General features: G+C 45.0%; 1 protein-coding gene across 3 annotated transcripts in view; it reads left to right on the top strand.

The window, feature by feature from the left end:
* The window catches only part of LOC117430773 (plastin-3), an 84373-nt gene extending 61253 nt beyond the window's left edge, over positions 1–23120 (top strand). For all 3 annotated transcript variants that reach the window (XM_034051231.3, XM_034051229.3, XM_034051230.3), the window contains 7 exons: positions 1877–2072; positions 6822–6900; positions 10994–11108; positions 12520–12653; positions 21076–21202; positions 21477–21601; positions 22002–23120. In XM_034051231.3, the coding sequence (XP_033907122.1) occupies positions 1877–2072; positions 6822–6900; positions 10994–11108; positions 12520–12653; positions 21076–21202; positions 21477–21601; positions 22002–22134 (909 nt within the window). In that variant the 3' untranslated portion in view covers positions 22135–23120. The remainder of the gene's footprint in view (positions 1–1876; positions 2073–6821; positions 6901–10993; positions 11109–12519; positions 12654–21075; positions 21203–21476; positions 21602–22001) is intronic.
* Positions 23121–26436: the final 3316 nt, after the last annotated feature.

Here is a 26436-nt window from a genome sequence, read left to right as displayed (position 1 = left end):
TCATATCTTAGCAACAGGAAACAGTTAGTCAATGTCAATGCTGTTGAATCAAAGTTTGAGTATTTATTGTGTAGTATCACAGGAAGTATTTTAGGCCCTTTGTTGTTCTTATGTTACATTAATGACATGCCAATAAGTGTTAAATGCAAACTTCTGCTTTATGCTGATGATAGTGCTATATTAGTATCAAGTAAAGATCCATAAGAAATTTGCAAAATATTAAGCTCTGAATTAGAAACATGTAGTCAATGGCTTATAGCCAGTAAACTGTCATTGCATTTGGGAAAGACTGAAGCTATCCATTTGAGCTCTATGAGGAAAAGAAAACACACTGTGAGCTTTGTCATGTCATTGAAAGAAAAAGCTCTGTTAAACATCTTGGCATTATCCTGGATGAAATAATGTCAGGCGATTCTGTGGCACATGAAATTATAAAGAAAATTAACTCGTCTAAAATGTTTTTTTTTTTTTATGGAAAAATTATAAATGGTCTGTCAAGCTTTAATTCAATGCCATTTTGACTACTCTTGTTCATGTTGGTATTCAGATCTTACTCAAAAAGTGAAGAATAAGTTACAAGTGGCACAACATAAAGTAATTCTCTTTATAAAAGTCACATATTGGACAGAAATAATGAATTAGTATTGGACTTCTCAATGTCAACGACAGAGCCAATCACTTAAAACTAAATCATGTTTTCAAAATTCATAATAATTTATCAAGTAATTATTTAATAACCATTTCAAGAGAGTAGTAGAACAGCATGGTTCTACTAGAAATAGTATTTATAACTGTGTTGTGCCAACGGTAAATAGCTCAGCTATGGATACTTTTTTATTTCACTGGCATACAGATATGGAATTCACTCCCAAACCATTTTAAGAGTTTGAACAGCGTGAATGTTTTTAATAAGGAGGTAAAGACATTTTTATCTAATAGGAGACTTCAGATGGAAGAAACCATGTCTTCCTGAATGCCCTTGCGAGTCATATTATAACATTTTCATTTCAATATGTCATTTCTTTTTGTATATAGTTTCCGCCCTTTTCCTATCAACAGGACCCCAGTGGAAATAAGTTGACATCCTGGGTATTAGGTCACGATGCTGTCTATCTATTTTTGTGATTTTTATGTACACTGCTGATCTGTTTTATTGAGGTTTGAACTTTTTACATTTTATTCAATATTCTACTTTCTTTTTATCAACAATGTATGTGGACTTTCACCAAATAAAAACAAAACAAAAGCACTGTACAGTACATAGCAGAAAAAACAAACAAACCACAATACATTTGTATAGCATGTCACACATACAACAGCCACAGTCAGACCATTTAAATGACAGTATACACATAATACAAAAGCAGCAATTTTACATTAAAACTGTTTTCAAGTCAGTCTTGACTTGAAAACAGCAACAGTCCCAGCTTCTGTGACAAGCGAAGGCAGAGCATTCCATAATTCAGGAGCTCTACAAGAAAAGCCCTTCCTCCTGTGTTGCTTTTGTTGACCCTAGGAATAACCAGCAGCCTTGCATCCTGTGATCTCAGAGTGCGGTTTGGAAGATACGGGGTCAGTAACTCCTGCAAATAACTAGGTGCTAATCCATTCAGGGCCTTGTAAGTTAACAGCAAAATCATAAAATCAATTCTATACTGCACAGGGAGCCAGTGTAAAGAGGCCAAAACTGGGGTAATATGTTCACTTTTCCTGGTTTTAGTCAGAATTCTAGCACCTGTATTCTGAACAAGCTACAAGTGGGAAAGCACACCTTTTGGGACACCAGAAAAAAGTGCATTACAATAATCTGCAAAACTAAGCAGTATTTAGATATGCTATCCTCCAACGTCTCTGCTGCTCTTATTAATATGAACAGGAGAAGGATGACCTGAAGAGGGCCGAGTTCCTGCTGCAGCAGGCAGACAGACTGGGCTGCAGACAGTTTGTCACCCCAGCCGATGTGGTCAGTGGGAACCCGAAGCTGAACCTGGCATTCGTTGCTAACCTGTTTAACAAGTACCCAGCACTGACCAAGCCAGAGAACCAAGATATTGACTGGAAACTACTGGAAGGTAAGTCTGTGACTTGAAAGGAAATGGCGAGATATGGTTAACCCTTTAAGGACCAAATGTTTTTCAGTGAGTTTTTTTGGCTGTATTCCTATATTTGGTGCAAACAGACTAAATGGAGTCCTTTTTTCAGAACATTGGGGAACATTATAAAGTACTTAAGAAACCATAAGAAATTTCACTCACATATATATTTTTTAACATCATTTTATTATCCTGTATTCTGCTTAGAGTTACATGTTTACGGGCATGTTATTCTATGACCCAAGGGACCTAACAATACTTCCTGAAAGTTTTGTTGAAAAATATTGATGTTTGGGCAAATTACAAGACATTGTTTCATCTGAGTGATGATATAATAAATGATATAATAAATGTTTAGCCCTCAGGGTCTTTATAAGCAATAATGGACACTACTCTCGATTTTTTTTTTTTTTTAATTTTCTCAAAATCTTTATAAATATAATAGTTCCTGAAAACGTACCGTATAAATTAAGTTCATGAAACATTATCTTGTTTTTTGAAATTTATAAATGATGTAAATATATATATATATATATATATATATATATAAGAACACATGTTCTAATATAATAAGTCAAATGCATCGGATTTACAGTGTTTTACCTTTTTTTTTTTTTTTAACAAGTCACTGTGATTGTTTTCTTTCTGCGTGCTGCTGTCAAATTTCTCTGCCCTTTAAAAATTAAATGCCCGTCTCGGTGACGTCACAAGAAAAAAAAAAAAAAAACAATCGGGCAGTGAAATTCAGTCCCTCCCCTATCCAATGATATATAAGCAATAAGGCACTTCAGGGTGACCTGGCTTTGCCTTGTGCCTTGCAACGCACCCGAGGCGTGGTGATATTAGAGCATATCACATACCCTGAAGTGCCTTATTGCGCTTAGAAAATGGGTTAACTACTAAATTGAAAACAAAAGCAATAATTTTAATTAACAAAAACCCTTTTTATTAAATAGCCTTTTGTCTAAAACTGAGCTAAGAAAAAAGTTAAAAAAAAAAAAAAAACGATTTCTAGATGTTGAATTGAACATCCATTTAAAAGTGCAGTTTTTCTTTATTTGATTAATTATACCTCTTGTAATTCTTGGTTTGTTCATTACATTTTAATGTAAAATATTACTGGCCATATTCATCATGACACAGCACAAATGAGTCTGCCTTTAAATCACACCGACCCTTCCTCACAAGACCTGCAACGGTTATCTGGGGTAGTGCAGTATCCATACCATATTTGTGCTACCGCTTCACAGTGGTGAGAAAGATGTTATTTGCATTACCTGGTTACTTATCAAACTGACTGCAGTTTATGGCTGGACAATGTGGAGAACTGCTGGGCCCGTGTTAAACAATTTAAAACAATGCAGGGCACAGCAGAAGAGATGATACCATCGTCCCTGGACGAATGTATGTGCAGAGAAAGGTGTGCATTTCTAAATATTCTGCATCAGATCACACAGCAGCGCAGGGGGTGGGACCGGTGACAGCAGGCAGACCGACCAGAGGAGAACAACAGACAGACAGACCGGGAGCAACGGCAACAAAACATCCATTTAACCACCAGAGTCTCTTAAGAGTGACCCAAATCTGTTTAAAAAGCTGAACGTTTAAGATATTTTTAAAAAACTGTTTATTTTCAGAATGAGAGAGGGAAACGCTGTAGTTCAGGGAGAAGGAGCGGAGGGCGATCAGAATGGCGAGCTTTAAATTGATTTTTATATTCACATACACTTCAATTTCCCAAAAGGTCAACGTTTACATGAATCTTGACAGTCATATTTATTGCGATTTAATTCCAATATGTCTGCCGTTTTTGGTATTCTTCAAAATTCTAGTGGCGTATGGATATCTACCAGTGATTTGCCCCGTTTGAAAAGAAGTGCCGACCCATGGTAATAAGCTGTAATATCAACACCCCCATGTGACCTGTTTTGACCAATCATTTAAAATACCCATTTTATAAGCGTAAACAAGCTGTGTTAGAAAGTATGATGACCAGTAAGTCAAAGAAATGAAGTGCATGTATTAATCGTGTTTACCCGATCACGGTTGCAGAATGACACTTCAGGATGATCGTGTTACAGCATCACGTCCTTAAAGGGCTTTAAGACCCTCTTTGTTTTGCAGCTCAAACACTGTTGGTAAGCATGGCTAGCGAGGATATTGTATTAGAGCAGTATGCATGTTGAGTTGTGTTAATTGGAATCCACATTAAACTTGTATGATAAATCAAGTTTGCTTTCTTAATAGGGGCTGTTTGTATCGTATATTAGGGAAGCTTCAATCAGAAAAAAATTGCACCCACGTTAATTCTGTGTTCTACAGAAATATTCAGTATGCGAATGTAATGGGGCTGATGCTGGGCGTGAACTGGCGACCCCATGCACCGCAAACGAGCTTCTAAACCACAATGCAAGAGAGCCAAGATCATCTGCATTCATGGGTTTAGAGCTTTTAACCTCCTCTCACTGACAGGACACACAGTCTGTAATGGCAGAGTGTCACACAACACAGCCTGTTACACTAATGCAGTTATGTGATTCAGTAGCATCATACAACAAATGTGAAAATAACTCCCAGACTGTGTTTTTATTTATTTATTAGTTTTCTTATTAAATCAAATTGTTGAGAGAGAAAAATAATAATAAATGTCCTAACAGCTGAAGTTGATGTTATGTCTCCACCTAGAGGCTCTTTGTTATATTGCATGTACGTAGGTTCATTTTCAAACATGAGAATTCTTGCCTTGTTCTCTGCAGATTTAAAAATTGATGTCTGATAAACTTTTTTTTTCTGGCTACAAAATAACATTTATTAAACCTGAAAAAAACACAATTAGTTTTTGTATTAGAGATGTATGTTCCAGGTGGTAAATTTGCAATATTGAAAATCATTTTGAAAAGGTTTCAGAAAACACAAAGTTTTGCTGGGAATGAATGTCCTTGAGTGGCTGGAATGAGATTCAGTGATATCCCTTCAGATTGATGGAGGACATGAGCACGTTTATTATGCAATCCCTGAGGAACCCATAGCAATGTAGCTTTATTGATGAGCAGGTGCTGAATACAGATAGTAATACAACTGATAAGCTGATGGAAATGATGTGAAATCCCAGAATCCAGGAGATGCCTCGTTTCGGACCTTTTTCAAGTTTATTCTCTCAGCTAAAAAAACAAGAGACTAGTGTCTGTGTAACACCTGTCTGTGTGTCTGTGTAACACCTGTCTGTGTAACACCTGTCCGTGTGTCTGTGTAACACCTGTCCGTGTGTCTGTGTAACACCTGTCTGTGTGTCTGTGTAACACCTGTCTGTGTGTCTGTGTAACACCTGTCCGTGTGTCTGTGTAACACCTGTCTGTGTAACACCTGTCTGTGTGTCTGTGTAACACCTGTCTGTGTGTCTGTGTAACACCTGTCTGTGTGTCTGTGTAACACCTGTCCGTGTGTCTGTGTAACACCTGTCTGTGTAACACCTGTCTGTGTGTCTGTGTAACACCTGTCTGTGTGTCTGTGTAACACCTGTCTGTGTGTCTGTGTAACAGCTGTCTGTGTGTCTGTGTAACACCTGTCTGTGTGTCTGTGTAACACCTGTCCGTGTGTCTGTGTAACACCTGTCTGTGTAACACCTGTCCGTGTGTCTGTGTAACACCTATCTGTGTGTCTGTGTAACAGCTGTCTGTGTGTCTGTGTAACACCTGTCCGCGTGTCTGTGTAACACCTATCTGTGTGTCTGTGTAACACCTGTCTGTGTGTCTGTGTAACACCTATCTGTGTGTCTGTGTAACAGCTGTCTGTGTGTCTGTGTAACACCTGTCCGCGTGTCTGTGTAACACCTATCTGTGTGTCTGTGTAACACCTGTCTGTGTGTCTGTGTAACACCTGTCTGTGTGTCTGTGTAACACCTATCTGTGTGTCTGTGTGTCTGTGCAACACCGGTCCGCGTGTCTTTGTAACACCTGTCTGTGTGTCTGTGTAACACCTGTCTATGTAACACCTGTCCGTGTGTCTGTGTAACACCTATCTGTGTGTCTGTGTAACACCTGTCTGTGTAACACCTGTCCGTGTGTCTATGTAACACCTGTCAGCGTGTCTGTGTAACCTATTTGGGAGATGGAAGTTAATGCTCCGATTTCTGTAAATCATTACAACTCAGTGTTTTTTAAGTGAAAATTAATGCAAATGTATTTGTATCTACAGTGACAAGATAGTAGTGCAATAGTGCAGGATAGTGCATCAGCTGAGTGTCCAGTAACATGGTGCTGAGGTCAGGCAAGTCCAGTGCAGAGTAGGCGGGGTAGATCAAGAGATGTACAAGTGCAGTCTAAACAGGTGGTTCTTGAGGAGGTGGCGGGAGGCAGTGAGAGACAGAGCAGTCCTGAAGTTCTCCAGTAGCTGGTTCCACCACAGACAGGCTAGGAAGGAGGAGGAGTGGGCGTGGGTGGATGGGAAGAGTGAAGGGAAGGCATGACCAGTCGGCCAGTAGAGGAGGTCAAGAAGACAGAGTTTCAACACTGTAGGTTCTTTTCAGTTGATGGGGCTAAATACCACTTTGCTTTAAACTATTCAAATTTGAACCTGATACAGGCAGAAACAAACATAAGAGACCAACATGCATGGTTGGATATGTGTTTTTTAGACAGTAGCAGTATTTAGATGCGACACCAGTTTGATGAATTGAATAAACTGCCCTGTCAACTTCTAAATAGTTGACCCTGAATTTGTTTTTCCCAGGTGAGACCCGAGAGGAGAGGACCTTCCGCAACTGGATGAACTCTCTTGGTGTGAATCCACACGTCAACCACTTATACAGGTGTGTCTCTTACCTGTCTCTATACAGGGGGTCTCTTACCCGTCTCTATACAGGGGGTGTCTTACCTGTCTCTATACAGGTGTGTCTCTTACCAGTCTCTATACAGGGGTCTCTTACCCATCTCTATACAGGGGGTCTCTTACCTCTCTCTATACAGGTGTGTCTCTTCCCAGTCTCTATACAGGGGGTCTCTTACCCATCTCTTTACAGAGGGTCTCTTACATGTCTATATACAGGGGGTCTCTTACCGGTCTCTTTACAGAGGGTCTCTTATCTGTCTCTATACAGGGGGTCTCTTACCCGTCTCTTTACAGAGGGTCTCTTATCTGTCTCTATACAGGGGGTCTCTTACCCATCTCTTTACAGGGGGTCTCTTACCCGTCTCTATACAGGGGTTCTCGTATCTTTCTCTATACAGGGGGGTCTCTTACCTCTCTCTATACAGGTGTGTCTCTTCCCAGTCTCTATACAGGGGGTCTCTTACCCATCTCTTTACAGAGGGTCTCTTACATGTCTATATACAGGGGGTCTCTTACCGGTCTCTTTACAGAGGGTCTCTTATCTGTCTCTATACAGGGGGTCTCTTACCCGTCTCTTTACAGAGGGTCTCTTATCTGTCTCTATACAGGGGGTCTCTTACCCGTCTCTATACAGGGGGTCTCTTACCCGTCTCTATACAGGGGGTCTCTTACCCGTCTCTATACAGGGGGTCTCTTACCCGTCTCTATACAGGGGGTCTCTTTACAGGGGGTCTCTTACCCGTCTCTATACAGGGGGTCTCTTACCCGTCTCTATACAGGGGGTCTCTTACCCGTCTCTATACAGGGGGTCTCTTACCCGTCTCTATACAGGGGGTCTCTTACCCGTCTCTATACAGGGGGTCTCTTACCCGTCTCTATACAGGGGGTCTCTTACCCGTCTCTATACAGGGGGTCTCTTACCCGTCTCTATACAGGGGTTCTCTTATCTGTCTCTGTACAGAGGGGTCTCTTATCTGTCTCTATACAGGGGGTCGCTTACCCGTCTCTATACAGGCGGTCTCTTACCCGTCTCTATACAGGGGGTCTCTTACCCATCTCTTTACAGGGGTTCTCTTACCCGTCTCTATACAGGGGTTCTCTTACCCGTCTCTATACAGGGGGTCTCTTACCCGTTTCTTTACAGAGGGTCTCTTATCTGTCTCTTTACAGGGGGTCTCTTACCTGTCTCTTTACAGAGGGTCTCTTATCTGTCTCTATACAGGGGGTCTCTTACCCGTCTCTATACAGGGGTTCTCTTACCCGTCTCTATACAGGGGGTCTCTTACCCGTCTCTTTACAGGGGGTCTCTTACCCGTCTCTTTACAGGGGGTCTCTTACCCGTCTCTATACAGGGGGTCTCTTATCTGTCTCTATACAGGGGGTCGCTTACCCGTCTCTATACAGGGGGTCTCTTACCCATCTCTATACAGGGGGTCTCTTACCCGTCTCTATACAGGGGGTCTCTTACCCGTCTCTATACAGGGGGTCTCTTACCTGTCTCTATACAGGTGTGTCTCTTCCCAGTCTCTATACAGGGGTTCTCTTACCCGTCTCTATACAGGGGGTCTCTTACCCGTCTCTTTACAGGGGGTCTCTTACCCGTCTCTATACAGGGGGTCTCTTACCCGTCTCTATACAGGGGGTCTCTTACCCGTCTCTATACAGGGGGTCTCTTACCTGTCTCTATACAGGTGTGTCTCTTCCCAGTCTCTATACAGGGGGTCTCTTACCCATCTCTATATAGGGGGTCTCTTACCCGTCTCTATACAGGGGGTCTCTTACCTGTCTCTATACAGGTGTGTCTCTTCCCAGTCTCTATACAGGGGGTCTCTTACCCATCTCTTTACAGAGGGTCTCTTACCCGTCTCTATACAGGGGGTCTCTTACCCGTCTCTATACAGGGGGTCTCTTACCCATCTCTTTACAGAGGGTCTCTTACCCGTCTCTATACAGGGGGTCTCTTACCCGTCTCTATACAGGGGGTCTCTTACCCGTCTCTATACAGGGGGTCTCTTACCCGTCTCTATACAGGGGGTCTCTTACCCGTCTCTATACAGAGGGTCTCTTACCCGTCTCTATACAGGGGGTCTCTTACCCGTCTCTATACAGGGGTTCTCTTATCTGTCTCTGTACAGAGGGGTCTCTCATCTGTCTCTATACAGGGGGTCTCTTACCCGTCTCTATACAGGGGGTCTCTTATCTGTCTCTGTACAGAGGGGTCTCTTATCTGTCTCTATACAGGGGGTCGCTTACCCGTCTCTATACAGGCGGTCTCTTACCCGTCTCTATACAGGGGGTCTCTTATCTGTCTCTATACAGGGGGTCTCTTACCCGTCTCTATACAGGGGGTCTCTTACCCGTCTCTATACAGGGGGTCTCTTACCCGTCTCTTTACAGGGGGTCTCTTACCCGTCTCTTTACAGGGGGTCTCTTACCCGTCTCTATACAGGGGGTCTCTTACCCGTCTCTATACAGAGGGTCTCTTATCTGTCTCTATACAGGGGGTCTCTTACCCGTCTCTATACAGGGGGTCTCTTACCCGTCTCTATACAGGGGGTCTCTTACCCGTCTCTTTACAGGGGGTCTCTTACCCGTCTCTTTACAGAGGGTCTCTTACCCGTCTCTATACAGGGGGTCTCTTACCCGTCTCTATACAGGGGGTCTCTTACCCGTCTCTATACAGGGGGTCTCTTACCCGTCTCTATACAGGGGGTCTCTTACCCGTCTCTATACAGGGGGTCTCTTACCCGTCTCTATACAGGGGGTCTCTTACCCGTCTCTATACAGAGGGTCTCTTACCCGTCTCTATACAGGGGGTCTCTTACCCGTCTCTATACAGGGGTTCTCTTATCTGTCTCTGTACAGAGGGGTCTCTCATCTGTCTCTATACAGGGGGTCTCTTACCCGTCTCTATACAGGGGGTCTCTTATCTGTCTCTGTACAGAGGGGTCTCTTATCTGTCTCTATACAGGGGGTCGCTTACCCGTCTCTATACAGGCGGTCTCTTACCCGTCTCTATACAGGGGGTCTCTTATCTGTCTCTATACAGGGGGTCTCTTACCCGTCTCTATACAGGGGGTCTCTTACCCGTCTCTATACAGGGGGTCTCTTACCCGTCTCTTTACAGGGGGTCTCTTACCCGTCTCTTTACAGGGGGTCTCTCATCTGTCTCTATACAGGGGGTCTCTTACCCGTCTCTATACAGAGGGTCTCTTATCTGTCTCTATACAGGGGGTCTCTTACCCGTCTCTATACAGGGGGTCTCTTACCCGTCTCTATACAGGGGGTCTCTTACCCGTCTCTTTACAGGGGGTCTCTTACCCGTCTCTTTACAGGGGGTCTCTTACCCGTCTCTATACAGGGGGTCTCTTATCTGTCTCTATACAGGGGGTCGCTTACCCGTCTCTATACAGGGGGTCTCTTACCCGTCTCTATACAGGGGGTCTCTTACCCGTCTCTATACAGGGGGTCTCTTACCCGTCTCTATACAGGGGGTCTCTTATCTGTCTCTGTACAGAGGGGTCTCTTATCTGTCTCTATACAGGGGGTCGGTTACCCGTCTCTATACAGGGGGTCTCTTACCCGTCTCTATACAGGGGGTCTCTTACCCATCTCTTTACAAGGGGTCTCTTACCCGTCTCTATACAGGGGTTCTCTTATCTGTCTCTGTACAGAGGGGTCTCTTATCTGTCTCTATACAGGGGGTCTCACCATTTTCACTGTTTGCACTCATTTATTTGTATTCATTTGTTTTCTATTACAAGTGAATGGCAGAAGCACCTTTTAATGAGCAGAAGCAAATGTTTACTTTGTTTTGTGCCTTGAGGTTTGTGGTGGCATATTTTGAATGGTGTGGTGGTGTCTTTCTTTTACAGTTTGGTATGTTTTGAATGGTGTGGTGGTGTCTTTCTTTTACAGTTTGGTATGTTTTGAATGGTGTGGTGGTGTCTTTCTTTTACAGTTTGGTATGTTTCGAATGGTGTGGTGGTGTCTTTCTTTTACAGTTTGGTATGTTTCGAATGGTGTGGTGGTGTCTTTCTTTTACAGTTTGTTTTTGTCTGTTTGTTTTGCAGTGACCTGCAGGATGCCTTGGTTATCCTCCAGCTCTATGAAAAGATCAAGGTTCCAGTTGACTGGAACAAAGTTAACAAACCCCCATACCCTAAACTTGGTGCCAATATGAAAAAGGTGAGCTTGGTTCCTCTGCTGAGATGGTGGAGTTGTGAATGTTTTGGGAGTTATTGGTTTGTAGCTGCCATGTATAGCTGATACATTTGTCATTTATTCAGAGAGGTGCAGTCAGCATCCGATACAGGCAGTAAAAGTGTCTAAACTTCTGTGACAGGGTGGACGTGCGGTGACGTCAGGCCAGAGTCAGGAAGCAAAAACACAAAGGCAGTACTGCAGGCAAAAAGACGCGGGTTGCGCCGTTTATTTAAATACAAAAAATAAATAAAATATTTAAACGCAAAACACTTGCTCACAGAGCGAAATAAAAAGGTTAAACAAAAATAATCACGAACACAAAATAATATGATCCCAGGTCAGGCTGGGAAGTTGCTGTCACTGTTCCTGGAATCTTTTTAGTTTTGTTTCTCTCTCACTCTCGCTCTCGTTCCACTTCTGAACATCCAACCCCCTCTGAGCCGAGAGTGGGTCTTTTATATTCGTGGCTTGAGCCTTAATTACCTATTAATAAATTACCTTAAGGTTCCAGCCACATTCCCACGAGAGTTATAGGGAAGGGGTTTTAACCCCATACCCACCTACTACACATTACAAGACTGGCTCTCTCGCTGGTCTCAGACAGCAAATACTAAAAAACGGACGGTGCTCGACCGCCCGCACATAAACACAATAATGATTAGGACGGACGGCTTTGTCCGCCCGTGTGCAAATACAATAATAATAATAATAATAACAATAACAATACAAAACATACATATATACAAATAATAACAGGGGCGGGGTGTACTCCGTCACACTTCACAAACACAACTCAAAACATGTGCATACATGTTGTACAATATATTCATATAATCTAATCCATGCTGTCAATCGTAAAAGTAAAGTCATGTAAAAAAATAAATAGAGTAGTGCCTGTTAAAAGATAGAGGTATGTCAGCTGCTAGTGTGCATTGTTAACTTGGACCTTTTTCTATAATGTGTTCATAGCACAGTTTTCTTTTTCTATAATTTGTTCACAGCACATTTTTTTATATTTTCTTTTTAGGACATGCTGAAACAAAATCCCCTCTCTACAGCAGTTACTGCATAGAGTAATATTTCATAATGCTTGTCATGTAAGATGTATTACAGTACATGACTAAGTGATACATGCAGATGAGAGTACAAAGCTTTTAGTAGTTTTAGCTTCCTTGTTTATGGTGAATTGGTTATAATTGGTCAGTTATTTAAGGCTTGTTTTGTATTAATGTATCGTGTACCGATATCTATACATTTTAGTAGTTTTATTAATTGGCACTCGTTGTTTACATGTGCGAAAAAAACAAAAAAAACAAAGGTCTGCTCCATCTGGCTGCCTGCACTTTCTTGTTGGGAATTTCACTCCTGACTAACATTATCCGTCCTCTTTCAGCTGGAAAACTGCAACTATGCGGTTGAATTGGGTAAACATCCTGCTAAGTTTTCCCTGGTGGGTATTGGTGGACAGGACCTGAATGATGGCAATGCAACATTGACCCTGGCGCTGGTGTGGCAGCTAATGAGACGGTAGAGTACTTTTTTCTCCTTCTGTTCTGTGCCTAATGTGTTGCACATCATGATTTGATATATAAGCAGTGGCTGTCCACTTAACCTGTTTCTACTTAATAAAGTGCGCTGAGACAGACATGGGTTTTCATGTTTAAACATTCTATTAAAATTAACAAATATTCAAATATTCATTTTAAATTAGATGGAAAACAAAAGTATAATTTGTACCATATTGTAGAAAACCAAATCTCTCTGGAGTAAAACAAACCCTTCACATTGCCTTGTATTTATTTCAGACATTCATTCATTCATTGGTTCCCTTTGCATGATATCTTTTTACAGTAATTCTGTTATATAAACAAATAAGAATATTTTTGCTGTAGAGGACATTTCAAGCAGTGTTTATTTTGAATATTTGGCCCATCACTGTTAATAAATGAAATATAAGGGCATCTGTTTTTTACATGACCCAATTGGCTGTGGATGTGTGTGCTTCTCTATTAGCTGTGTGTGTGTGTGCTCCTCTGCTAGCTATGTGTGTGCTCCTCTGCTAGCTGTGTGTGCTCATCTGCTAGCTGTGTGTGTGCTCCTCTGCTAGCTGTGTGTGTGTGCTCCTCTGCTAGCTGTGTGTGTGTGTGTGTGTGTGCTCCTCTGCTAGCTCTGTGTGTGCTCCTCTGCTAGCTGTGTGTGTGTGCTCCTCTGCTAGCTGTGTGTGTGCGCTCCTCTGCTAGCTGTGTGTGTGCGCTCGTCTGCTAGCTGTGTGTGTGCGCTCCTCTGCTAGCTGTGTGTGTGCGCTCCTCTGCTAGCTGTGTGTGTGCGCTCCTCTGCTAGCTGTATGTGCGCTCCTTTGCTAGCTGTGTGTGTGCTCCTCTGCTAGCTGTGTGTGTGCGCTCCTCTGCTAGCTGTGTGTGTGCGCACCTCTGCTAGCTGTGTGTGTGCACTCCTTTGCTAGCTGTATGTGCGCTCCTTTGCTAGCTGTGTGTGTGCTTTCAGTTAGCGTTGGGTGTATGTGTACTCAGTTAGCGTTGGGTATGTGTGCACTGTGTTAGCTGTGTGTGTGTGCTCCTCTGCTAGCTGTGTGTGTGCGCTCCTCTGCTAGCTGTGTGTGTGCGCTCCTCTGCTAGCTGTGTGTGTGTGCTCCTCTGCAAGCTGTATGTGCGCTCCTTTGCTAGCTGTGTGTGTGCGCTCCTCTGCTAGCTGTGTGTGTGCGCTCCTTTGCTAGCTGTGTGTGCGCTCCTCTGCTAGCTGAGTGTGTGTGCTCCTCTGCTAGCTGTGTGTGTGCTTTCAGTTAGCGTTGGGTGTGTGTGCACTCTGTTAGCTGTGGGTGTGTGTGCTCCTCTGCTAGCTATGTGTGTGCGCTCCTCTGCTAGCTGTGTGTGTGCGCTCCTCTGCTAGCTGTGTGTGTGTGCTCCTCTGCTAGCTGTGTGTGTGAGTTCCTCTGCTAGCTGTGTGTGTGCTCCTCTGCTAGCTGTGTGTGTGCTTTCAGTTAGCGTTAGGTGTGTGTGCACTCAGTTAGCGTTGGGTATGTGTGCACTCTGTTAGCTGTGTGTGTGTGCACTCTGCTAGCTGTGTGTGTGTGCTCCTCTGCTAGCTGTGTGTGTGTGTGCTCCTCTGCTAGCTGTGTGTGCTCCTCTGCTAGCTGTATGTGCGCTCCTTTGCTAGCTGTGTGTGTGCGCTCCTCTGCTAGCTGTGTGTGTGCGCTCCTTTGCTAGCTGTGTGTGCGCTCCTCTGCTAGCTGAGTGTGTGTGCTCCTCTGCTAGCTGTGTGTGTGCTTTCAGTTAGCGTTGGGTGTGTGTGCACTCAGTTAGCTGTGGGTGTGTGCTCCTCTGTTAGCTGTGTGTGTGTGCTCTTCTGCTAGCTGTGTGTGTGCTTTCAGTTAGCGTTGGGTGTGTGTGCTTTCAGTTAGCGTTGGGTGTGTGTGCACTCTGTTAGCTGTGGGTGTGTGTGCTCCTCTGCTAGCTATGTGTGTGCGCTCCTCTGCTAGCTGTGTGTGTGCGCTCCTCTGCTAGCTGTGTGTGTGTGCTCCTCTGCTAGCTGTGTGTGTGAGTTCCTCTGCTAGCTGTGTGTGTGCTCCTCTGCTAGCTGTGTGTGTGCTTTCAGTTAGCGTTCGGTGTGTGTGCACTCAGTTAGCGTTGGGTATGTGTGCACTCTGTTAGCTGTGTGTGTGTGCACTCTGCTAGCTGTGTGTGTGTGCTCCTCTGCTAGCTGTGTGTGTGTGTGCTCCTCTGCTAGCTGTGTGTGTGTGCTCCTCTGCTAGCTGTATGTGCGCTCCTTTGCTAGCTGTGTGTGTGCGCTCCTCTGCTAGCTGTGTGTGTGCGCTCCTTTGCTAGCTGTGTGTGCGCTCCTCTGCTAGCTGAGTGTGTGTGCTCCTCTGCTAGCTGTGTGTGTGCTTTCAGTTAACGTTGGGTGTGTGTGCACTCAGTTAGCTGTGGGTGTGTGCTCCTCTGTTAGCTGTGTGTGTGTGCTCTTCTGCTAGCTGTGTGTGTGCTTTCAGTTAGCGTTGGGTGTGTGTGCTTTCAGTTAGCGTTGGGTGTGTGTGCACTCTGTTAGCTGTGGGTGTGTGTGCTCCTCTGCTAGCTATGTGTGTGCTCCTCTGCTAGCTGTGTGTGTGTGTGTGTGTGCTCCTCTGCTAGCTCTGTGTGTGCTCCTCTGCTAGCTGTGTGTGTGTGCTCCTCTGCTAGCTGTATGTGCGCTCCTTTGCTAGCTGTGTGTGTGCGCTCCTCTGCTAGCTGTGTGTGTGCGCTCCTTTGCTAGCTGTGTGTGCGCTCCTCTGCTAGCTGAGTGTGTGTGCTCCTCTGCTAGCTGTGTGTGTGCTTTCAGTTAGCGTTGGGTGTGTGTGCACTCAGTTAGCTGTGGGTGTGTGCTCCTCTGTTAGCTGTGTGTGTGTGCTCTTCTGCTAGCTGTGTGTGTGCTTTCAGTTAGCGTTGGGTGTGTGTGCTTTCAGTTAGCGTTGGGTGTGTGTGCACTCTGTTAGCTGTGGGTGTGTGTGCTCCTCTGCTAGCTATGTGTGTGCGCTCCTCTGCTAGCTGTGTGTGTGCGCTCCTCTGCTAGCTGTGTGTGTGTGCTCCTCTGCTAGCTGTGTGTGTGAGTTCCTCTGCTAGCTGTGTGTGTGCTCCTCTGCTAGCTGTGTGTGTGCTTTCAGTTAGCGTTCGGTGTGTGTGCACTCAGTTAGCGTTGGGTATGTGTGCACTCTGTTAGCTGTGTGTGTGTGCACTCTGCTAGCTGTGTGTGTGTGCTCCTCTGCTAGCTGTGTGTGTGTGTGCTCCTCTGCTAGCTGTGTGTGTGTGCTCCTCTGCTAGCTGTATGTGCGCTCCTTTGCTAGCTGTGTGTGTGCGCTCCTTTGCTAGCTGTGTGTGCGCTCCTCTGCTAGCTGAGTGTGTGTGCTCCTCTGCTAGCTGTGTGTGTGCTTTCAGTTAACGTTGGGTGTGTGTGCACTCAGTTAGCTGTGGGTGTGTGCTCCTCTGTTAGCTGTGTGTGTGTGCTCTTCTGCTAGCTGTGTGTGTGCTTTCAGTTAGCGTTGGGTGTGTGTGCTTTCAGTTAGCGTTGGGTGTGTGTGCACTCTGTTAGCTGTGGGTGTGTGTGCTCCTCTGCTAGCTATGTGTGTGCTCCTCTGCTAGCTGTGTGTGTGTGTGTGTGTGCTCCTCTGCTAGCTCTGTGTGTGCTCCTCTGCTAGCTGTGTGTGTGTGCTCCTCTGCTAGCTGTGTGTGTGCGCTCCTCTGCTAGCTGTGTGTGTGCGCTCCTCTGCTAGCTGTGTGTGTGCGCTCCTCTGCTAGCTGTGTGTGTGCGCTCCTCTGCTAGCTGTATGTGCGCTCCTTTGCTAGCTGTGTGTGTGCTCCTCTGCTAGCTGTGTGTGTGCGCTCCTCTGCTAGCTGTGTGTGTGCGCACCTCTGCTAGCTGTGTGTGTGCACTCCTTTGCTAGCTGTATGTGCGCTCCTTTGCTAGCTGTGTGTGTGCTTTCAGTTAGCGTTGGGTGTATGTGTACTCAGTTAGCGTTGGGTATGTGTGCACTGTGTTAGCTGTGTGTGTGTGCTCCTCTGCTAGCTGTGTGTGTGCGCTCCTCTGCTAGCTGTGTGTGTGCGCTCCTCTGCTAGCTGTGTGTGTGTGCTCCTCTGCTAGCTGTATGTGCGCTCCTTTGCTAGCTGTGTGTGTGCGCTCCTCTGCTAGCTGTGTGTGTGCGCTCCTTTGCTAGCTGTGTGTGCGCTCCTCTGCTAGCTGAGTGTGTGTGCTCCTCTGCTAGCTGTGTGTGTGCTTTCAGTTAGCGTTGGGTGTGTGTGCACTCAGTTAGCTGTGGGTGTGTGCTCCTCTGTTAGCTGTGTGTGTGTGCTCTTCTGCTAGCTGTGTGTGTGCTTTCAGTTAGCGTTGGGTGTGTGTGCTTTCAGTTAGCGTTGGGTGTGTGTGCACTCTGTTAGCTGTGGGTGTGTGTGCTCCTCTGCTAGCTATGTGTGTGCTCCTCTGCTAGCTGTGTGTGTGTGTGTGTGTGCTCCTCTGCTAGCTCTGTGTGTGCTCCTCTGCTAGCTGTGTGTGTGTGCTCCTCTGCTAGCTGTGTGTGTGCGCTCCTCTGCTAGCTGTGTGTGTGCGCTCCTCTGCTAGCTGTGTGTGTGCGCTCCTCTGCTAGCTGTATGTGCGCTCCTTTGCTAGCTGTGTGTGTGCTCCTCTGCTAGCTGTGTGTGTGCGCTCCTCTGCTAGCTGTGTGTGTGCGCACCTCTGCTAGCTGTGTGTGTGCACTCCTTTGCTAGCTGTATGTGCGCTCCTTTGCTAGCTGTGTGTGTGCTTTCAGTTAGCGTTGGGTGTATGTGTACTCAGTTAGCGTTGGGTATGTGTGCACTGTGTTAGCTGTGTGTGTGTGCTCCTCTGCTAGCTGTGTGTGTGCGCTCCTCTGCTAGCTGTGTGTGTGCGCTCCTCTGCTAGCTGTGTGTGTGTGCTCCTCTGCTAGCTGTATGTGCGCTCCTTTGCTAGCTGTGTGTGTGCGCTCCTCTGCTAGCTGTGTGTGTGCGCTCCTTTGCTAGCTGTGTGTGCGCTCCTCTGCTAGCTGAGTGTGTGTGCTCCTCTGCTAGCTGTGTGTGTGCTTTCAGTTAGCGTTGGGTGTGTGTGCACTCAGTTAGCTGTGGGTGTGTGCTCCTCTGTTAGCTGTGTGTGTGTGCTCTTCTGCTAGCTGTGTGTGTGCTTTCAGTTAGCGTTGGGTGTGTGTGCTTTCAGTTAGCGTTGGGTGTGTGTGCACTCTGTTAGCTGTGGGTGTGTGTGCTCCTCTGCTAGCTCTGTGTGTGCGCTCCTCTGCTAGCTGTGTGTGTGCGCTCCTCTGCTAGCTGTGTGTGTGTGCTCCTCTGCTAGCTGTGTGTGTGAGTTCCTCTGCTAGCTGTGTGTGTGCTCCTCTGCTAGCTGTGTGTGTGCTTTCAGTTAGCGTTAGGTGTGTGTGCACTCAGTTAGCGTTGGGTATGTGTGCACTCTGTTAGCTGTGTGTGTGTGCACTCTGCTAGCTGTGTGTGTGTGCTCCTCTGCTAGCTGTGTGTGTGTGTGCTCCTCTGCTAGCTGTGTGTGTGTGCTCCTCTGCTAGCTAGATGTGTGTGTGCGCTCCTCTGCTAGCTGTGTGTGTGCTCCTCTGCTAGCTGTGTGTGCGCTCCTCTGCTAGCTGTGTGTGTGCGCTCCTTTGCTAGCTGTGTGTGTGCTCCTCTGCTAGCTGTGTGTGTGTGCTCCTCTGCTAGCTGTGTGTGTGTGCTCCTCTGCTAGCTGTGTGTGTGGGCTCCTCTGCTAGTTGTGTGTGTGGGCTCCTCTGCTAGCTGTGTGTGTGGGCTCCTCTGCTAGCTGTGTGTGTGGGCTCCTCTGCTAGCTGTGTGTGTGTGCTCCTTTGCTAGCTGTGTGTGTGCTCCTCTGCTAGCTGTGTGTGTGCGCTCCTCTGCTAGCTGTGTGTGTGCTTTCAGTTAGCGTTGGGTGTATGTGTACTCAGTTAGCGTTGGGTATGTGTGCACTGTGTTAGCCGTGTGTGTGTGCTCCTCTGCTAGCTGTGTGTGTGTGCTCCTCTGCTAGCTAGGTGTGTGTGTGCGCTCCTCTGCTAGCTGTGTGTGTGCTTTCAGTTAGCGTTGGGGGTGTGTGCACTCTGTTAGCTGTGGCTGTGTGCTCCTCTGCGAGCTGTGTGTGTGTGCTCCTCTGCTAGCTGTGTGTGTGCTCCTCTGTTAGCTGTGTGTGTGTGAGCTCCTCTGTTAGCTGCATGTGTGCTCCTCTGCTAGCTGTGTGTGTGTGAGCTCCTCTGCTAGCTGTGTGTGTGCGTGCACCTTTGTTAGCTGTGTGTGTGTGCTCCTCTGTTAGCTGTGTGGGTGTGTGTGCTCCTCTTCTAGCTGTGTGTGTGAGCTCCTATGTTAGCTGTGTGGGTGTGTGTGCTCCTCTGCTAGCTGTGTGCGTGAGCTCCTCTGTTAGCTGTGTGGGTGTGTGTGCTCCTCTGCTAGCTGTGTGTGTGTGAGCTCCTCTGTTAGCTGTGTGTGTGAGCTCCTCTGTTAGCTGTGTGGGTGTGTGTGCTCCTCTGTTAGCTGTGTGTTTGTGTTCCTCTGCTAGCTGTGTGTGTGCTCCTCTGCTAGCTGTGTGTGTATGAGCTCCTCTGCTAGCTGTGTATGAGCTCCTCTGCTAGCTGTGTGTGTGCATGCACCTTTGTTAGCTGTGTGTGTGTGCTCCTCTGTTAGCTGTGTGTGTGTGTTCCTCTGCTAGCTGTGTGGGTGTGTGTGCTCCTCTGCTAGCTGTGTGGGTGTGTGTGCTCCTCTGCTAGCTGGGTGTGTGAGCTCCTCTGTTAGCTGTGTGTGTGTGTGTGTGTGTGTGTGTGTGCTCCTCTGCTAGCTGTGTGTGTGTGCTCCTCTACTAGCTGTGTGTGTGTGTGTGAGCTCCTCTGTTAGCTGTGTGTGTGCGTGCACCTTTGTTAGCTGTGTGTGTGTGTGTGTGCTCCTCTGTTAGCTGTGTGTGTGTGCTCCTCTGTTAGCTGTGTGTGTGTGTTCCTCTGCTAGCTGTGTGGGTGTGTGTGCTTCTCTGCTAGCTGTGTGGGTGTGTGTGCTCCTCTGCTAGCTGGGTGTGTGAGCTCCTCTGTTAGCTGTGTGGGTGTGTGTGTGCTCCTCTGCTAGCTGTGTGTGTGCTCCTCTGCTAGCTGTGTGTGTGTGAGCTCCTCTGTTAGCTGTGTGTGCGTGCACCTTTGTAAGCTGTGTGTGTGTGCTCCTCAGTTAGCTGTGTGTGTGTGAGCTCCTCTGCTAGCTGTGTGTGTGTGAGCTCCTCTGCTAGCTGTGTGTATGAGCTCCTCTGCTAGCTGTGTGTGTGCTCCTCTGCTAGCTGTGTGTGTATGAGCTCCTCTGCTAGCTGTGTGTATGAGCTCCTCTGCTAGCTGTGTGTGTGCTCCTCTGCTAGCTGTGTGTGTGTGTGTGAGCTCCTCTGTTAGCTGTGTGTGTGCGTGCACCTTTGTTAGCTGTGTGTGTGTGTGTGCTCCTCTGTTAGCTGTGTGTGTGTGCTCCTCTGTTAGCTGTGTGTGTGTGTGCTCCTCTGCTAGCTGTGTGGGTGTGTGTGCTTCTCTGCTAGCTGTGTGGGTGTGTGTGCTCCTCTGCTAGCTGGGTGTGTGAGCTCCTCTGTTAGCTGTGTGGGTGTGTGTGCTCCTCTGCTAGCTGTTTGTGTGCTCCTCTGCTAGCTGTGTGTATGCGTGCACCTTTGTTAGCTGTGTGTGTGTGAGCTCCTCTGTTAGCTGTGTGTGTGCTCCTCAGTTAGCTGTGTGTGTGCTCCTCAGTTAGCTGTGTGCGTGCACCTTTGTTAGCTGTGTGTGTGCTCCTCTGCTAGCTGTGTGTGTGTGTGTGCTCCTCTGCTAGCTGGGTGTGTGAGATCCTCTGTTAGCTGTGTGTGTGAGCTCCTCTGCTAGCTGTGTGTGTGTGAGCTCCTCTGCTAGCTGTGTGTGTGTGTGCTCCTCTGCTAGCTGTGTGTGTGTGTGTGCTCCTCTGCTAGCTGTGTGTGTGTGAGCTCCTCTGTTAGCTGTGTGTGTGCACCTCTGTTAGCTGTGTGTGTGTGCTCCTCTGCTAGCTGTGTGGGTGTGCTCCTCTGCTAGCTGTGGGTGTGCTCCTCTGCTAGCTCTCTCGCCGCAAGCAAACGACCGGCCCATAAGCCATTTGCTGGTTAAAAGGCTTTTGGTTTAGGAATTAGTACAGCCGTCATTAAAATATTAAAGGACATTACTAAAGAGTTTTGAGTTTGCAAGACAAGAAGTGTAATAGGGGATGCTTGGGGTGGGGAAGGGGGTTGTGTAAATCTGAAAAACAAAAAGGCAAATTCTCTTTCCCAAAGTTAGTGTGGGTTGATTGGCTAAGGTGTGTGTGTGAGCTCCTCTGTTAGCTGTGTGTGTGAGCTCCTCTGTTAGCTGTGGGTGTGTGTGCTCCTCTGCTAGCTGTGTGTGTGTGCTCCTCTGTACTAACTCTCCCGTCCTGCCCTGCAGATACACACTCAATGTGCTCGAGGACCTCGGTGAAGATGGGGCCAAAGTTAACGATGATATCATTGTAAAGTGGGTCAACTCGACTCTGTCTGCGGCTGACAAGAAAACCAAGATCCAAAGCTTTAAGGTACAGAACTTGTTCGGAATCCTTGCCGGTATGAGATATGCCAGAGTTGTAATTCACTGGGCTTCAATTCAGTACTTCCCATCTACTCTCTGGATGGACTCAAATGTGAATTTCGTAGGTTTGCCTATTGGCATAAAGTTTATTGCATTACGTGTATTACATGTTAATTTAAAAATGGGTATGCAATATATATTTTTTCTTTAGTTACTAGTGGTACTATGCTCTAGATGTTTATTTTGTTAACTGTTGTCTTGTTGTTGTTTTTTTTTACTAGGACAAAGAAATTAGCACAAGTTTGGCTGTTGTTGACTTGATTGATGCCATTCAGCCTGGCTGCATTGACTATGATATGGTGAAGACTGGGAAGCTTTCTGATGAAGACAAGCAAGAAAACGCCAAGTAAGTGTGTGAATAGAATTGGTGTATTTGTGTACATAGTATTGGTGTATTTGTTCAGTGGTTTTTACTGCAAAGAAAATACCTGAACATCAGATAGTGTGGACAATACCCATATAGCGGCAGGGAGAGAGTGTGACCTACATTGGTCCATCTCAGAGTTTTACTTGTCTAGAGCACCGCTCATTCTGTAAAACCTTGTTAGTACTTCTTCAGGACGGGTCATTGAGCGTTTCAGACCCTGGGGTTTATATTGAGGCATCGGTATTTCAGAGCCGACATTCATGCAGTGTTTGCAGGTCATAGGGATAGTGATAGCTGGGGGTGGGGTGTGTCAGTGATTTACCTGTCTGTGGGTCTTCACTCCCTTAGGGACTAACGCAAGCCCTCTCCTCCCCTGCAGGTATGCCGTGTCCATGGCCAGGAAGATCGGGGCCCGGGTGTACGCCCTGCCGGACGACCTCGTCGAGGTGAAGCCCAAGATGGTGATGACCGTCTTTGCTTGTTTGATGGGAAGGGGGCTGAAGAAGGTGTAACACAAACTAAACTAAACTAAACTGCCTCTCTCGCCGCAAGCAAACGACTGGCCCATAAGCCATTTGCTGGTTAAAAGGCTTTTGGTTTAGGAATTAGTACAGCCGTCATTAAAATATTAAAGGACATTACTAAAGAGTTTTGAGTTTGCAAGACAAGAAGTGTAATAGGGGATGCTTGGGGTGGGGAAGGGGGTTGTGTAAATCTGAAAAACAAAAAGGCAAATTCTCTTTCCCAAAGTTAGTGTGGGTTGATTGGCTAAGGTACACATTGAAATGCATTCATATCACAGTACGGAAGAACCAGCAAGTGCTCATATTTAACACATGAAGCCATGTAAGCAAACTTGTAGATTTTATTTTATGATGTGCATGTTCATTTATCTGGGTTTAAGGTTTTGATCATTCATTTCAGAAGACCATACATCTCAGTGGGATACAGGGGTATCAACAGGGCTGATACAAACTGCTTTGCTTTTTTAAACTACTTTTTTTTTTTTTTTTTGTTACTTGTATACCAGTTTACCCAAAAATTATTCATTCCAGGTAGAGGCTGTAGTACGTTCTACAGTTATGAACGCATTTTAGTATGTATCTTGCGTATAAATGTGTGTACTTTAGACATGCTTTTTACAAAAAAATAAAAACTATGCATGAACGATCTCTGCATTTTTATTTAAGTCAATATCAGCTGTGAAAAAGAAGCGCTTTTGTGGGTGGGAGAGGAGAGGGAAGCCAGGGGTTGGGTTTATTAAGAAAATGGTTGAATTGTACCATTTAGAATCAAAGATATCTTTTACAAGTGTAAAGAAGTATTATCACCACAGGTTCAAAGAACCCAACATTATGGAGAGTGTTCTTGTTTGACTGGCTGTATTCTGCTCTGTAACTGCTGGATAAAACTGTACTCCATTAATAATATCCATTGTAAGGAAAACCTGTAACACAGTGGCTGTCGGTTGACTGAAATAAAATCTATTTACAGCAAACCACTTGAGTGTTTTCCCATTCAACCTAGATGACTTCCAGTTACAGTGCTTTCACCCAATATACTGCTCTGCAAAGATTTCTCTTGGGTGGTTTTAGATGGGGCTTTTGCTTTTGTGGATTTTAGTTCAATTTTATTTGCAGCTGAATTTCTCACACTGTACAGTTATAGTGGGGAAATGGTCCTTCTGTCTAGCAGCTCCTCTCCAGCTGACTGGCTTTGTACATCAGGGTGGATTCCTCTGGTTCTGGAGGGTCATTCTACTCCAGGTGCCTCTGCTACAAGGAGTTTATAAAGTACTTTTGGACCTTGGTGGAGGGAGGCTCAATAAATCATTGAACATGGCTGGAATGGCTAACTTGATCTATCCCTGTTCTAGTCCTTCATGACAGTGTGGCGCACCAGTCTGGAGTTCTACTGTATATACAAGACACTGGTTACCTGTCCCCCTGTTTCAGAAGAGGGGTCACATACACTTTCACTGTTGAGTGCTTTAGTTTCCTGCAACTGACTTGCTTTGAAAACTCTGTACTTGCGTTCTACAACATTTTTATCATCCATAACTATTAGTAGTGCAATCGGCAATCTCATTTCTTATTTGATTATTGTATAGGCATTTATCAACGATAATCAATGCATTATCAATGCATGTTTTATTTTTCAAAATAACGAACAAACATTTGTTTTAATAGAAGATCCAATAACTAAAAACACTTGTGCATAAAAGTTAAACAAAGACACAGCTTACATTCAAATTAGAACACTTCCAATTATAAAATAAAAGAAATACAAAGGACTTTCAGAAAAGAAATTCAGACGCTGAGCAAAATAATCTGTTGTACAATGACATTAGAAATGCGTGTAGAAAAGGAGAAGCCATACTAATGGGGGATTTCAACTTCCCCCATATAAAATGGGAAAACCCAATGGGGGGCACGATGGACGAAACTGAAATGGTGGAAATGACAAATGACTGCTTCCTAACGCAATTTGTCAAGGCACCGACTAGAGGGGAGGCATGCCTTGATTTAGTCTTTTCAAATAATGAAGACAGAATAACTAAAACAGAGGTCAGAGAGCCATTGGCAAACTCAGACCACAACATGGTCTCATTTGAAATATTTTTTAAAACCCCAAAAGTAATGACTAAAGCTAAGGTTTACAATTTTAGAAAAGCAAACTATGAAGGTATGAAACAGAGACTAATAGAAGTAGATTGGAGTAAAATAGAGAAAACATCCACAGAAAAAGGGTGGCTGTCTTTTAAAAATGTAGTACTAGAGGCACAAAACAATTACATCCCAAAAGTAGACAAATCTAAATCTAAAACAAAATGGCCAAAATGGTTTAATAGATCAATTAAAAAAAATATTCAGCGAAAAAAGGCACTTTACAGAGCGTTTAAAAGGGACCAAAAACAAAGCACACAGAAAGAGTACTTGGAACTGCAAACACAAGTCAAAAAGGAAGTTAGAAAGGCCAAGAGAGAGATAGAAATCAGTATTGCTAAGGGGGCTAAAACCAATTCCAAAATGTTTTTCCAATATTATAACAGCAAGAGAACATTCAAAGAGGATGTTAAATGTCTAAGAGACACAAATGGCAAAATCATAGATCAAGAAAAAAAAATAGCAAATATATTAAATGATTACTTTTCACAGGTTTTTACAAAGGAGGACACGGACAACATGCCCCACATGTCGACCTGTTCCTATCCAGTTTTAAATAACTTTAGCATAACAGAGGCAGAAGTGTTAAAGGGACTAGGAGCTCTTAAAATAAACAAATCCCCTGGGCCAGATGAGATCCTCCCAATAGTACTCAAAGAAATGAAAGAAGTTATTTACAAGCCGCTAACCAAGATCATGCAACAGTCTCTTGACACGGGTTGTACCAACAGACTGGAAAATTGCAAATGTAATACCGATCCACAAAAAGGGAGACAAAACTGAACCAGGTAACTACAGACCAATAAGCCTGACTTCTATTATATGTAAACTTATGGAAACTATAATAAGATCCAAAATGGAAAATTACCTATATGGTAACAATATCCTGGGAGACAGCCAGCATGGTTTTAGGAAAGGGAGATCATGTCTAACTAACCTACTTGACTTTTTTGAGGATGCAACATTGAAAATGGACAACTGCAAAGCATACGACATGGTCTATTTAGATTTCCAGAAAGCTTTTGACAAAGTCCCGCATAAAAGATTAATTCTCAAACTGAATGCAGTAGGGATTCAAGGAAATGCATGCACATGGATTAGGGAGTGGTTAACATGTAGAAAACAGAAAGTACTGATTAGAGGAGAAACCTCGAAATGGAGTGAGGTAACCAGTGGTGTACCACAGGGATCAGTATTAGGTCCTCTGCTATTCCTAATCTACATTAATGATTTAGACTCTGATATAGTAAGCAAACTCGTTAAATTTGCAGACGACACAAAAATAGGAGGAGTGGCAGACACTGTTGAAGCAGCAAAGGTCATTCAAAATGATCTAGACCGCATTCAAAATTGGGCAGACACATGGCAAATGAAATTTAATAGAGAAAAGTGTAAAGTATTGCATGCGGGCAATAAAAATGTTCATTATAAATATCATATGGGAGATAGTGAAATTGAAGAAGGGAACTATGAAAAAGACCTAGGAGTTTATGTTGACTCAGAAATGTCTTCATCTAGACAATGTGGGGAAGCTATAAAAAAGGCTAACAAGATGCTTGGATATATTGTGAGAAGTGTTGAATTTAAATCAAGGGAAGTAATGTTAAAACTCTACAATGCATTAGTAAGACCTCACCTAGAATATTGTGTTCAGTTCTGGTCACCTCGTTACAAAAAGGATATTGCTGCTCTAGAAAGAGTGCAAAGAAGAGCAACCAGAATTATCCCGGGTTTAAAAGGCATGTCGTATGCAGACAGGCTAAAAGAATTGAATCTATTCAGTCTTGAACAAAGAAGACTACGCGGCGATCTGATTCAAACATTCAAAATCCTAAAAGGTATAGACAATGTCAACCCGTGGGACTTCTTTGACTTGAAAAAAGAAAAAAGGACCAGGGGTCATAAATGGAGATTAGATAAAGGGGCATTCAGAACAGAAAATAGGAGGCACTTTTTTACACAGAGAATTGTGAGGGTATGGAACCAACTCCCCAGTAATGTTGTTGAAGCTGACACCCTGGGATCCTTCAAGAAGCTGCTTGATGAGATTCTGGGATCAATAAGCTACTAACAACCAAACGAGCAAGATGGGCTGAATGGCCTCCTCTCGTTTGTAAACTTTCTTATGTTCTTATGTTCTTATGACTT

Source organism: Acipenser ruthenus, chromosome 26 (assembly GCF_902713425.1).
Source record: "Acipenser ruthenus chromosome 26, fAciRut3.2 maternal haplotype, whole genome shotgun sequence".
Lineage (NCBI taxonomy): Eukaryota > Metazoa > Chordata > Actinopteri > Acipenseriformes > Acipenseridae > Acipenser > Acipenser ruthenus.
The sequence above is the reverse complement of the archived record's forward strand: the minus strand, read 5'-3'. Positions and strand labels throughout refer to the sequence as shown.